This window comes from Neolamprologus multifasciatus, chromosome 6, assembly GCF_963576455.1.
Source record: "Neolamprologus multifasciatus chromosome 6, fNeoMul1.2, whole genome shotgun sequence".
NCBI classification, from domain to species: Eukaryota; Metazoa; Chordata; class Actinopteri; order Cichliformes; family Cichlidae; genus Neolamprologus; species Neolamprologus multifasciatus.
The window spans coordinates 35,748,403-35,762,737 of record NC_140444.1 but is presented as its reverse complement, the minus strand read 5'-3'; the positions used below and the strand labels follow the sequence as shown (position 1 = coordinate 35,762,737).

Sequence of the window (14,335 nt, the reverse complement as noted above, 5' to 3'; positions counted from 1 at the left end):
TCACAGTGGAAATAGCAGCGACTGGTGACTCTGTGGGGAAACTTTACGACACGACTCCAACACCACAGCAGGCACATGCATGCTGAGGTAAGCTCAGTTTCTTAAATTTACTTTTCACTAGCAGGTTTCATGCGTCGTGGTGATAGTGGGTTGCATTTCAGCTTTTCACCTGGCACCATTTCACCATATAACATTCAGTCTGTCTTCAGGTTTATTTTATTTTTGCAGCTAAACAAGCATCTTTTTTTCTTTTGAGAGGCATTACTTTTCTTTATGACATTAGTCAATCTTTCAATAAACCTCTCAAGAAAAAAAAACCTCACAAAATGTTTTTTTTTTTTCTGAAAGAACGTGTCTGGTCATCATTGTTCTGCATCTTGATGTTTTCACTTTTTTATAATTAGAAATTATACGTTATCTGAGGATTGTTAAATGCACTGTAGTTCATTCTTCTATTTGGGACTCAACAAAGGCATGTGCACTTTGGCTTACTTGTAAAATGTTTAATATGTAACTGAATAGTATATCAATGGCGTCCTTTAATCAAATGCCATTTGAAGTTGTGCATGATACCTGCTAAATGCTGAAAGTTTCGTCTTTTCATGCTAGCGAAGGATAAAATTCTCATGAGGAGATGTTTGATTGGAGTTGTTCACATGTCTAATTGTTACTTTTTTGCTAATTTATTTTCAATTTAAACATCATACAAACATAAATTATGTATATTATTGTACCTTAATATGATTTCACTTAAAGTGAAAAAGTGCCAACTATCATGTTGTTTTAACATTTTATGTATTGTAACAGTCCTGAGATAATTATTGACATGTCCATGTAATACCTGTTGCCTGATCACTCTTTATGTTGTTGCTGTTCAGCAATAGTACACTGAGGTTGCGGAGACATTTGTGTGGACATTTATTTCACATTTTCTATTAATGTGTGGAATTATAAAAACCCATAGATCATACTGTGTTGGATTCACAGGAGGCCTTTCTGTGTTCTTGTGTCATTGTGTTAGGAAGCAGTGGGTGTGGCTGCTTGGGCTTTGTGTGCTTGCAAAAAGAAAACAACAGTCTTGAAAAACCTGTTCTAGGTTTTCCTTAATGATGAGCTAACAGTTTCAAAGCCATAGTTTGAATACCTGAAAGATGCATCTGCTGACCTGGGTGCCACTTCTCTAAGCACATACAGTACAGTACAGTATGTACAAAAATGGATACAGTCTTCCTCAAAGCCTTAAGATTTTTTACATTTAGTATGTATAGTAAAAATCTTTTAGAGGGGCTGAATTTATTCCATTTTAATGTTGTAGCTGACTGGTTTAATGCTCTACTTTACTTTAAGGGAAATACATGAACAGTTTGCCATTTGTTTTACTTGCTCTCTTAATCTGTTAATCAAAGTCTGTTAACTGTATATTATTTGTTCTTTTACAGGCTTAGTCAACCTGGATTTCTCAGTGCAATAGTGAGAAAACCACAAGAGTCATGGTATGAAACGTTTACATGTTGTTTTAATTCTTCCTAAAATGCTCATATATACAGAATTGAATAGTTTTGTTTTAAATTGTCTACTTTAGAGGAGTAATTCTTCTGTTCAGTTTACAAAAATGTTGCTTTTACTTGCAGCTTTCACATCGCAGGGGAAGAAGCCTCTCTGAAGCCCTGACCTTGGAGCAGTTAGAGGAGGGAGGGGTGGTCATTTCCAGTATCAACAATGACTCATCCGGCAAAGGACTAAAGGAAGGTATGAATCTTGACATGCTATTAAAACTTCTCTTCATATTGTTTTTGACTTTTTGAAAACAAGAAATAAAATAGTTGTTCCTAAAAAGAACACACCTTAAATTCAAGGAAACTATTGTACATTTAAGTGCTGTTTTACCACTATATATTAAATCGTTATAGGAGGCCTGATCTTCCAGGTCAGGGGTCGGCAACATGTGGCTCTTTAGTATTTATACTGCGGCTCCACGTGGTTTGGAAAAAAATTATAAGTATTTAACTGAAATGTATTTTATTTGTGTTTGTTCTTTTTTAACTTGTAGTTCTAAATTGGAAGATTATTGTGATCTTGAAATATAAAAATAAAATGATATGCTATTATTTTTTGTTGCTCAAAATAAGCGTCACACTCGCGTAAACCATACCAGCAGGAATACCGTGCGTTTATGGAAACTTTCAACCCCAGGCAGGCCAATTATGGATCTTCGGATCCACATATGTGAGCAGCTATTCTCCACCATGAGCTATGGTAAAAACAAATGCCGCTCACGCCTCAAAGAGGACAGCTTACAGTCCTGCGTAAAGATGAAGTGACTTCGTACAGCCCCGATTTGCAGACGCTGTGCGCAGACGGTCTGGACCTGAAGTCCCATTGTAAACATACAACGGCAGACCCGACGATGTTTGCATGTACATGCTTTTTGCTTTATTGACCACTTTTCACACATGGTTGCTGTACGCATACAGCCGGCTGTAGCTTTCCAGCTCACAGCCCGACACATACCAACACAACAGCAGAGAGCACAGACTTTAAACAAGCGAGGCTTGATTGTGGAAGCCGCTCAGGTGTGTCCACCTCCCCTGCAGCGGCACTGCAGACTACGCCCTGCCACACACATTAACCACGTAAAATAAATATTTATGCAGATATTTTGCAAATATTTATTTTCCCTTTTTGAGGCAGTTAAGTGATTTTTTTTCCAATTATTTTTAAAATTCAGGTCAAGGCTCCGCTACAGGCTGCGAAATCCCAAAGGTGATATAAGGATGACGGCTCACTACAGTTTTTGTTTAGTATATGAATAATTTAAGTTCAGCTTTTTAATTCATTTAAAATAGACCTTCAACAGGGTATTTCCTTTTTGTTATATTTTTTAAAAGTTCAAAATGTGTTCATTACATAAATAAAATGTAATTTTCTCTGTAGCACTTCATGGATTTCATGACCAAAACACTTTAGGTGTTTATACAAAGCATAAAGGTAAAAAACAATAACAGTGTTATCTTCATTTTAGATGTCAAAAAGTATTTGCGGCTCCCAGTGTTTTCTTTTCTTTGGAAACTGGGTCTAAATGGCTCTTTGGGTGTTAAAGGTTGCTGACCGCTGTTCTAGGTCAAGATCAGGCCATGTTTAAAGTACTAAAACTGCCCTTGAAGGATATACAGTATTATTTGCAGACAGTCAAGCATGTTCTCGAACAAGGTATTTTTTTGTGCAAGAACTTTATTTGTCTTTTTCAGGGGATGAAATTCTGGGGGCAACAATCAATTTTGATCAACTGTCCAAAGAAGAGGTGTTAAAAGTACTGAAGCTGATGGAGCCATTTGATGATAAAATTCAAGTCCTCACTCGAAGCAACCGGAGCAAGAGCCTTGACGATCTGGACCAGTGTATCAAGGGGCCTGAGGCTGTAGGTTAAATGCAGATAATATCAATTAAAAATAAAGGATTAGTAATTATATTAGTTTCAGTATGTTTATGCAACAGTGGAACACAGTTCACAATTGTTTAAATTTTCTGATGCAGATACATTTAATGCTGGATGGATGCAAAAAAACAAAACAAGAGATTTTGGTACTCAAATTAAATAGTGATGATGATGATGACAATTGATAATTAATAATTATCTCCCATCTGTTATAACACAAACTCTCATATTATAGTTGCATTCCAATCACCAACTTCTCACTGTTTCTAGATGTTGACGGATTCCTACAGCAAACTGTACAACACCAAAATCAAGAGGTTTTTGATGGATGATGTACCCAGTCTTGAAGGGGGCTACGCGAATGGGGAGTTTACTGCCAAACCACCTGTACAAAGCTCATCCAAGGCCAACCAAAGAAATGACATGGGGCTGCCTCGCCTTGGAGTTGACTTTGGACTTCTGAAATCCAAGACTTTAATCACAGATGCTAATGCTGATTCACACTCTTATGAGGGAAGCTTAACAGATGGCAGCAATCTGAATCTTCCACCGCTAGGTCTTGGCTTGAATGGGACTAATCTAAGTGAAGCTCAGGTTCCAAGATTCAAAATCGGTGCCAGATGTCCAGATCTAGACTTACCAGAAGATCCAAATGTCAGCACTACATCTTGTATGCAATTACAAAATACTGACCACCCATCATTTGACAATGCAATGCGAAATCTTGAAAATCCTCAAATTGGACTTGAAGTTCCAGAAGTAGATGTAGGCCTAAAAGGTTCAAACATTACTACCCCTGAAATGGGGATAGACCTTGATGGCAGAAGTTTCTGTGGTCCATCTGTTAATTCCAGCGTTCCCAAAGTGGCCATTGAAGGAAGAAACCAGGAATTCAAAATGCCTACATTTAAACTGCCAGATCTGGGCCTCTCAGGAACTTCTTTTAGTGGTCCAGAATGTGATGTTAAGCATGAAGACACACCAGGGAAACTCAGTCTAAAGTATTCCAAGAGACTGAAAAACCCAGATCTAAATTTAGATGATTCTTCCAGTTATGTAAAATCACCCAAGCTTAGGCTGTCTGGGATATCACCTGATTCAGAGCAAGGAATGTTGGGTATTAATGTATCAAAACCAGATATCATTGGGACAGACACTGACATGCCTTTAGGTGAAATCAAGATGTCACACAAGAAACCAAGGATTTCTCTTAAATCTCCTGATTTAGATTTGGACGCTCAATCTGGCATGCTCAAAAGTGACGCTGATGTTAAAACACCTGACCTAAGATTGAAAACATCAAAACTAAAAGGTGGCATGTCTGCACCTGATGCAAACATTCCCAAAGCTGACCTTAAGGGTGAAAATTGGGCCACTGATGCTCCATCAGTTAGTATTAAAGGTTCATCTGGAAAATACAGGGCTCCAACGTTTAGAATGCCCAAATTTGGCTTACCAGTCATTCAGGTTCCTGGTTTGAATGGAGACTTGGATGGACCCGATGGACAGCTTTCAGGTACACTGCCTAAAGGGCCAAATTTAAAACTAAATGCACCTGACATAAATGTGCCAAATGTTGACCTCAAAGCACAAAAACTAAAAATTAATGCACCAAAAGCCAACTTAGACTTTCCATCAGGCGATCTCAAAATGCCAGAACTTCATGGTCCAGATTGGGATGTTAATGCTCCTTCTGGGAAATTAAAAATGCCTAAATTTAATCTGTCAGGGACACTGCCTGAAGGACCAAATTTAGACCTGAACGCAGATCTGAATTCCCCAGATCTTAATCCAAAAGCTCCAAAGATAAAGGGTGGAATTGATGCCCCTGATTTGGACTTACCAGACATGGATCTTAATGCTCCCAAATTAGATATGAACACTCCAGGTGTCAACATTGGCTCACCAAAAGGGAAGCTGAAATTCCCCAAAATGAAAATGCCTAAATTCAACCTTCCAAGCCTTAAAGGTCCTGGAATTAATGGCAACTTGGATGGTCCAGACATAAATACACCCAATGTCAACCTCAAAACTCCCAAAGCAGATCTTGATCTAGATATTTCTGGTCCATCTGGCAAGTTTAAAAAGCCAAACCTGCATCTGCCTGATTTAGGACTTTCTGGTCCAAAGTTAGAAGGCCCTAACTTGGACCTTAAAACACCTGACCTAGATATCTCTGGTCCCAATTTCAGTGGTGGAATAAATGCACCTGACATAAACATGCCAGACATTGACCTCAAAGCCCCAAAGCTGAAAATGGATAAACCAAATGCCAACTTGGACTTGCCATCAGGTAAAGTTAAAATGCCAGAACTTCATGGTCCAGATTGGGATGTTAATGCTCCTTCTGGGAAACTAAAAATGCCTAAATTTAATCTGTCAGGGACACTGCCTAAAGGACCAAATTTGGACCTAAACACAGATCTGAAGTCACCAGATCTCAATCTAAAAGCTCCAAAGATAAAGGGTGGAATTGATGCCCATGATTTGGACTTACCAGACATGGATCTTAAAGCTCCCAAATTAGATATGAACACTCCAGATGTCAACATTGGCTCACCAAAAGGGAAGCTGAAATTCCCAAAAATCAAAATGCCTAAATTCAAACTTCCAAGCCTTAAAAGTCCTGAAATTGATGGCAACTTGGATGGTCCAGATGTGGACATAAATGCACCCAACGTCAACCTCAAAGCTCCAAAAGCGGATCTTGATCTAGATATTTCTGGTCCATCTGGTAAGTTTAAAAAGCCAAACCTGAATCTGCCTGATTTTGGGCTTTCTGGTCCAAAGTTAGAAGGCCCTAACTTGGACCTTAAAACACCTGACCTAGATATCTCTGGTCCCAATTTCAGTGGTGGAATAAATGCACCTGACATAAACATGCCAAACATTGACCTCAAAGCCCCAAAGCTGAAAATGGATAAACCAAATGCTAACTTGGACTTGCCATCAGGTAAAGTTAAAATGCCAAAACTTGATGGTCCAGATTGGGATGTTAATGCTCCTTCTGGGAAATTAAAAATGCCTAAATTTAATCTGTCAGGGACCCTGCCTAAAGGACCAAATTTGGACCTAAACACAGATCTGAAGTCACCAGATCTCAATCTAAAAGCTCCAAAGATAAAGGGTGGAATTGATGCACCTGATTTGGACTTACCAGACATGGATCTTAAAGCTCCCAAATTAGATATGAACACTCCAGATGTCAACATTGGCTCACCAAAAGGGAAGCTGAAATTCCCCAAATTGAAAATGCCTAAATTCAACCTTCCAAGCCTTAAAGGTCCTGAAATTGATGGCAACTTGGAAGGTCCAAACATAAATACACCCAATGTCAACCTCAAAGGTCCTAAAGCGGATCTTGATCTAGATATTTCTGGTCCATCTGGCAAGTTTAAAAAGCCAAACCTGCATCTGCCTGATTTAGGACTTTCTGGTCCAAAGTTAGAAGGCCCTAACTTGGACCTTAAAACACCTGACCTAGATATCTCTGGTCCCAATTTCAGTGGTGGAATAAATGCACCTGACATAAACATGCCAGACATTGACCTCAAAGCCCCAAAGCTGAAAATGGATAAACCAAATGCCAACTTGGACTTGCCATCAGGTAAAGTTAAAATGCCAGAACTTCATGGTCCAGATTGGGATGTTAATGCTCCTTCTGGGAAACTAAAAATGCCTAAATTTAATCTGTCAGGGACACTGCCTAAAGGACCAAATTTGGACCTAAACACAGATCTGAAGTCACCAGATCTCAATCTAAAAGCTCCAAAGATAAAGGGTGGAATTGATGCCCATGATTTGGACTTACCAGACATGGATCTTAAAGCTCCCAAATTAGATATGAACACTCCAGATGTCAACATTGGCTCACCAAAAGGGAAGCTGAAATTCCCAAAAATCAAAATGCCTAAATTCAAACTTCCAAGCCTTAAAAGTCCTGAAATTGATGGCAACTTGGATGGTCCAGATGTGGACATAAATGCACCCAACGTCAACCTCAAAGGTCCTAAAGCGGATCTTGATCTAGATATTTCTGGTCCATCTGGTAAGTTTAAAAAGCCAAACCTGAATCTGCCTGATTTTGGGCTTTCTGGTCCAAAGTTAGAAGGCCCTAACTTGGACCTTAAAACACCTGACCTAGATATCTCTGGTCCCAATTTCAGTGGTGGAATAAATGCACCTGACATAAACATGCCAAACATTGACCTCAAAGCCCCAAAGCTGAAAATGGATAAACCAAATGCCAACTTAGACTTGCCATCAGGTAAAGTTAAAATGCCAGAACTTCATGGTCCAGATTGGGATGTTAATGCTCCTTCTGGGAAATTAAAAATGCCTAAATTTAATCTGTCAGGGACCCTGCCTAAAGGACCAAATTTGGACCTAAACACAGATCTGAAGTCACCAGATCTCAATCTAAAAGCTCCAAAGATAAAGGGTGGAATTGATGCACCTGATTTGGACTTACCAGACATGGATCTTAAAGCTCCCAAATTAGATATGAACACTCCAGATGTCAACATTGGCTCACCAAAAGGGAAGCTGAAATTCCCCAAAATGAAAATGCCCAAATTCAACCTTCCAAGCCTTAAAGGTCCTGAAATTGATGGCAACTTGGAAGGTCCAAACATAAATACACCCAATGTCAGCCTCAAAGGTCCTAAAGCGGATCTTGATCTAGATATTTCTGGTCCATCTGGTAAGTTTAAAAAGCCAAACCTGAATCTGCCTGATTTAGGACTTTCTGGTCCAAAGTTAGAAGGCCCTAACTTGGACCTTAAAACACCTGACCTAGATATCTCTGGTCCCAATTTCAGTGGTGGAATAAATGCACCTGACATAAACATGCCAAACATTGACCTCAAAGCCCCAAAGCTGAAAATGGATAAACCAAATGCCAACTTGGACTTGCCATCAGGTAAAGTTAAAATGCCAAAACTTCATGGTCCAGATTGGGATGTTAATGCTCCTTCTGGGAAATTAAAAATGCCTAAATTTAATCTGTCAGGGACACTGCCTAAAGGACCAAATTTGGATCTAAACACAGATCTGAAGTCACCAGATCTCAATCTAAAAGCTCCAAAGATAAAGGGTGGAATTGATGCACCTGATTTGGACTTACCAGACATGGATCTTAAAGCTCCCAAATTAGATATGAACACTCCAGATGTCAACATTGGCTCACCAAAAGGGAAGCTGAAATTCCCCAAAATGAAAATGCCCAAATTCAACCTTCCAAGCCTTAAAGGTCCTGAAATTGATGGCAACTTGGAAGGTCCAAACATAAAAACACCCAATGTCAACCTCAAAGGTCCTAAAGCGGATCTTGATCTAGATATTTCTGGTCCATCTGGTAAGTTTAAAAAGCCAAACCTGAATCTGCCTGATTTTGGGTTTTCTGGTCCAAAGTTAGAAGGCCCTAACTTGGACCTTAAAACACCTGACCTAGATATCTCTGGTCCCAATTTCAGTGGTGGAATAAATGCACCTGACATAAACATGCCAAACATTGACCTCAAAGCCCCAAAGCTGAAAATGGATAAACCAAATGCCAACTTGGACTTGCCATCAGGTAAAGTTAAAATGCCAAAACTTGATGGTCCAGATTGGGATGTTAATGCTCCTTCTGGGAATTTAAAAATGCCTAAATTTAATCTGTCAGGGACCCTGCCTAAAGGACCAAATTTGGACCTAAACACAGATCTGAAGTCACCAGATCTCAATCTAAAAGCTCCAAAGATAAAGGGTGGAATTGATGCACCTGATTTGGACTTACCAGACATGGATCTTAAAGCTCCCAAATTAGATATGAACACTCCAGATGTCAACATTGGCTCACCAAAAGGGAAGCTGAAATTCCCCAAATTGAAAATGCCTAAATTCAACCTTCCAAGCCTTAAAGGTCCTGAAATTGATGGCAACTTGGATGGTCCAAACATAAATACACCCAATGTCAACCTCAAAGGTCCTAAAGCAGATCTTGATCTAGATCTTTCTGGTCCATCTGGTAAGTTTAAAAAGCCAAACCTGCATCTGCCTGATTTAGGACTTTCTGGTCCAAAGTTAGAAGGCCCTAACTTGGACCTTAAAACACCTGACCTAGATATCTCTGGTCCCAATTTCAGTGGTGGAATAAATGCACCTGACATAAACATGCCAAACATTGACCTCAAAGCCCCAAAGCTGAAAATGGATAAACCAAATGCCAACTTCGACTTGCCATCAGCTAAAGTTAAAACGCCAAAACTTGATGGTCCAGATTGGGATGTTAATGCTCCTTCTGGGAAGTTAAAAATGCCTAAATTTAATCTGTCAGGGACCCTGCCTAAAGGACCAAATTTGGACCTAAACACAGATCTGAAGTCACCAGATCTCAATCTAAAAGCTCCAAAGATAAAGGGTGGAATTGATGCCCCTGATTTGGACTTACCAGACATGGATCTTAAAGCTCCCAAATTAGATATGAACACTCCAGATATCAACACTGGCACACCAAAAGGGAAGCTGAAAATGCCAAAACTGAAAATGTCTAAGAGTAATCTACCAAATCTTAAAGGACCTGAGTTTGATGGCACTTTTGACGGCTCCAACATTGACCTCAGGGCACCAAATGCCAATTTCAGAGGTTCCAAAATTGGCTTAGAAATGCCTGATGTTGATTTTGGTAGCCCATCAGGAAAGTTAAAATCTCCAAATTTAAAATTACCTGATGTGGGATTTTCTCGACCGAAATTTGATGGGCCAGACTTTGAACAAAATTTGAAAGTCAAGGGTCCAAAAGTGAAAGGTGGATTTGATGCACCTAATCTACCTTCATCAAATATAGACTTTAAAGGTTCTAAAAATAGCTTTGAATTTCCTGATGTTGACTTTGGTAGCCCTTCAGGGAAATTTAAAACACCACATTTGGGATTTTCTGCACCAAAAACAGATCTCCCAAAGGTTGACCTCAATTCACCAGATGTCAGAGCTAAAGTACCAAAAGGCCCAAATTTGAAATTAAATTCAAATCTAAAAACTCCAGATCTGAATCTCAAAGCTCCAAAGATGAAAGGTGGACTTGATGTGACTAAGGTAGACTTACCAAACATGGATCTCAAAGCTCCCAACTTGGAAATGGACACTGCAGATGTTGACATTGGTTTGCCTGAGGCAACTTTAGATGTTACTGGTGCAAAAGGAAAATTTAAAATCCCAAGTTTAAATACACCAGATCTCAGTATCTCTGGACCACAGGCAAAAACACCACATATGAGACTTTCTGGACCTGGCGTTAGTATGTCAGATTTCAATTTACCTGATGCCAATTTCAAGAGTCCCAAGTTCAATACAAAACACCCTGATGTAGGGATTAATGGTAACATGGGACAACCTGGGATGGACTTTAATGGCCCTCAGTTAAGAGGCATAAGAGGTCCAGATGTTGACACAAATATTCCCTTAGGAAACATCCACGGCCCTCATGCTGATCTTAATTTAGACAGAAAATTAAAACAACCATATTTCAAGCCGCCTCACTTTAGAAGCCCAGATTTACATCAAGCATCTGATATTGACTTTGGTGGAGCTTTGAGACCAACAAATCTTTATATGAATCCTCCAAATGCAAAACTGAATATGAAACAACCCCAGATGAAGGGACATATATCAAGCCCAAGGGTTAGTGCTCCAAACATGAACATGAACATACCCAAAGTTGCAATGCACCCTCCACAGCAGCATCTGAGATCTCCAGGTCTTAGTATTGATGATCCTTCATTGTATTTTCGAACACCTTCACATAAACATCACACACAAGATATGTCAAATCTGACCATGAAACGTCCTGACCTGGACATAAATGGTGATATCAGACTTCGTAATACTGATAGAAGGTCCCATAGAACCAAAGTAAGATCCAGCTTCCCTGGAATGGATGGCGTTTTTGACCAACATATTGATTTAAATCATTCAGATCTCAATATTGACGACTTTACAGGAAAACATCATGTGCTTAGAGCTAGAGGTTCCAACCTTAATCTCCAGGCTCCACACAGCCATGGACACGCAATCTCCCCATCTGGAGTTAACACTGGCATGAGGGACCCCAGAAGAATCCCATCTGGCCATATCAGACACAATACACGTTTGCCACAATTTTCTCCAGATTCCAGAATGAGAGCATCTAACACTTCAGATGGATACTATGTGACTGTTTTTCCCAATCAAGCACGAAATCAAAAGATGCCAAATCGTAAACATAACACACTTGGAGGGCTTGACTTTCATCCAGGAAACTTGGACCTTGAAGTTCCCAATGAACATGACCTAAGAGGGTCAACGTTCTTTTTCTCCAACCTTGTATAGCTTGGACTTGTGTTTCCATTTTTAGTGTGCTTTTTGTACTGTAGTTATATGTTTTATGTGTGTGTGTGTGTGTGTGTGTATATATATATATATATATATATATATATATATTGTGGCTTTGCAATGATGTTACCTAGATTACAGTGCAGTATTATTGCACTTATTTTATTAAATGTAGTAGAACTACTTTTTGTATCATAAATGTTTTTATATTTTTTAACAGTTATTATTTACATTTTCTCTAACTATTATATTAAAGGAATAAAGGAAATATGTGGACTTGTGGGGTCCTATAGGGTACTTTTACAAGATTAAATGAATACTTTAGATACTATATATTAAAGAATGTTTTCTTTAGATACTATATTTTTAAATACTATCAGTTGAATTGTACAGTATTAAAAAAGTTGTGTATATATATATTATCATTCTGGTTCTTGTGGATGTTCATTGTGTCTATTATACATGTGTGTATATAGTGGAGTTTATTAAAAACCATTCTTATTTCAACCAAATTTTTGCTTCCAATATTTTAGAGTAATTATGGAACTTTCTTTCATATTAAAGAATTCATGTTGTTACAATACTGTACAAAACAAGAATGGTGAACAGTATCTTAAAATCATATCCTTAGTGACAAAAGGTCTTACAGAGTGAATTAGTTCAAACCAATGATCAGGTAGAGGAGTACAGGAGTCTGGTGAGGAAATTTGTCACATGGAGTCACACAAACCACCTGCAACTCAACACCTCAAAGACCAAGGAACTGGTTATGGGGTTCGGGAAGTCCAGACCAGGTCCACCCAGTTCAGATAGAGGGAGAGGAGGTGGAGGTGGTCAACATATACAAGTACCTCGGGCTGTGGGTGGACAACAAATTGGACTGGTCATGCAACACGCAGGACCTGTATAAAAAAGGCCAAAGCAGACTGTACTTCCTCAGGAGACTGAGGCCTTTTAACATCTACAGGAAGCTCCTGAGGATGTTTTACTAGTCGGTGGTTGCAGGAGTACTTTTCTATGCTGTGGTGAGCAGCACAGCAGAGAAGGACTCATCCAGGCTGGAAAAACTGATCAGGAAGGCTGGCTCTGTGGTCTGCATGAAGCTGGATACTCTGGTGACAGTGGCAGAGAAAAGGACACTAAAGAAACTGCTGGACATTATGGACAATGCTGAGCATCCTCTGCACACTGTCGTAAATAATCAGAGGAGCCTGTTCAGCAACAGGTTGCTTCTCCCAAAGTCAAGAACCAACAGACTTAAAAACTCCTTTGTCCCACATGCCATCAAACTGTTTAACTCCTCACTGGAGGGGAGAGGGAGGGGAGACAGTGTTGCCAACTTAGCGACTTTGTCGCTATATTTAGCGAGTTTTCAGACCCCCTTAGCGACTTTTTTTCTAAAAAGCGACTAGCGACAAATCTGGCGACTTTTTCTGGTATTATTGGACTTATTTAGGACGACTTTTTGACGTGAAAACGCATATCGCTCTTACTCTCAACAAGCAGCGGTGCAGCCGTGGGCGCCTCATCCGTGCCAAAGCGCTCACGGGCGGAGGATAGTCCTCCCCCAGCTGCTATCAGGGCAGGAGACGTTCACACCTGTGCATCCAAACTGCAAATGAATCGCGCATGAGCGAAGCCTCTGCTCCAGCACTGACTGTAACGCAGTCAGTTCTTCCTTTACTGTTAGGCTGTTTTGTGGATCACAAGGTTTAAAACTACTTATAAACACACACTTTCACATACAAATTAACTCCACCAGAGTGCCTACTTCGGGTCACTTTTGCCGGTCCAAGCCCGGATAAAGGAGCAGGGTTGGAATTGTGACATTAAAAAACAATAATTGCTAAAAGAAATTTAATTTGTAGTTCTAAATAAACTCTAAATGCATTTAGGACGTTTTTTACTCACTTTATGTCTCTTCCATGATGTTATTTCTCTCTCCAACAACGTAGGTTACAATTACATTAGCATGACAAATTATGCAAATTAGGTGATGACGTCATTTGGCGACTTCTAGCGACTTTTAGGACAGCCAATAGCGATTTTCCTTACTGAGGAGTTGGCAACACTGAGTGGAGACAGGAGGACAAAGGAGGGTGGGAACAGCTGAGCTGTAGTGCTTTTTTTCACTGTGCAATATTTGCAATATTTTTTCTTATTTTCTACATTTCTTATTTCTACATTTCTTCTTTTCTATATTTCTTATTCTATTTTTTCTTAGACTGTGCAATAATCACTGTGCAATCCGGTTGTTAAGTGATGACTTGACGAATCCTACTTCCGGGCCTAAAGTAGTCTGCGTTTAATATGGCTTTTGTGTTGTTAACATGTTTAATGTTTTGTATTTTCTTCTATCTAATCTCAAAAAGCTCCTAAAACAGTCAGTGATCACTGTTGACCTCCCTCGGCTTTTATTACCACTAATCATTTATTTAAGCTCAGTTTTTAAAACCTTAGGATGTAACTACAGCCCAGCCCATGCAGCAGTATATGAATGACTAACCTCGTATTGTGGATGGATTATCTCAGTTGTTCTCCTGGCTG

The 14,335-nt window shown here is 39.4% G+C and overlaps 1 protein-coding gene across 2 annotated transcripts in view; it reads left to right on the top strand.

Moving 5' to 3' along the window:
• The window catches only part of LOC146517529 (uncharacterized), a 149,371-nt gene continuing 135,036 nt past the window's right edge, over positions 1 to 14,335 (top strand). The window contains exons 1-5 of one of the 2 annotated variants that reach the window (XM_085164305.1): positions 1 to 87; positions 1,440 to 1,493; positions 1,632 to 1,749; positions 3,249 to 3,418; positions 3,707 to 13,863. In XM_085164305.1, coding sequence (XP_085020431.1) covers positions 1,491 to 1,493; positions 1,632 to 1,749; positions 3,249 to 3,418; positions 3,707 to 11,785 — 8,370 coding nt within the window. In that variant the 5' untranslated portion in view covers positions 1 to 87; positions 1,440 to 1,490 and the 3' untranslated portion in view covers positions 11,786 to 13,863. Of the gene's footprint in view, positions 88 to 1,439; positions 1,494 to 1,631; positions 1,750 to 3,248; positions 3,419 to 3,706; positions 13,864 to 14,335 lie in introns of those variants that run through there. The other variant, XM_085164306.1, reaches the window with a different exon arrangement.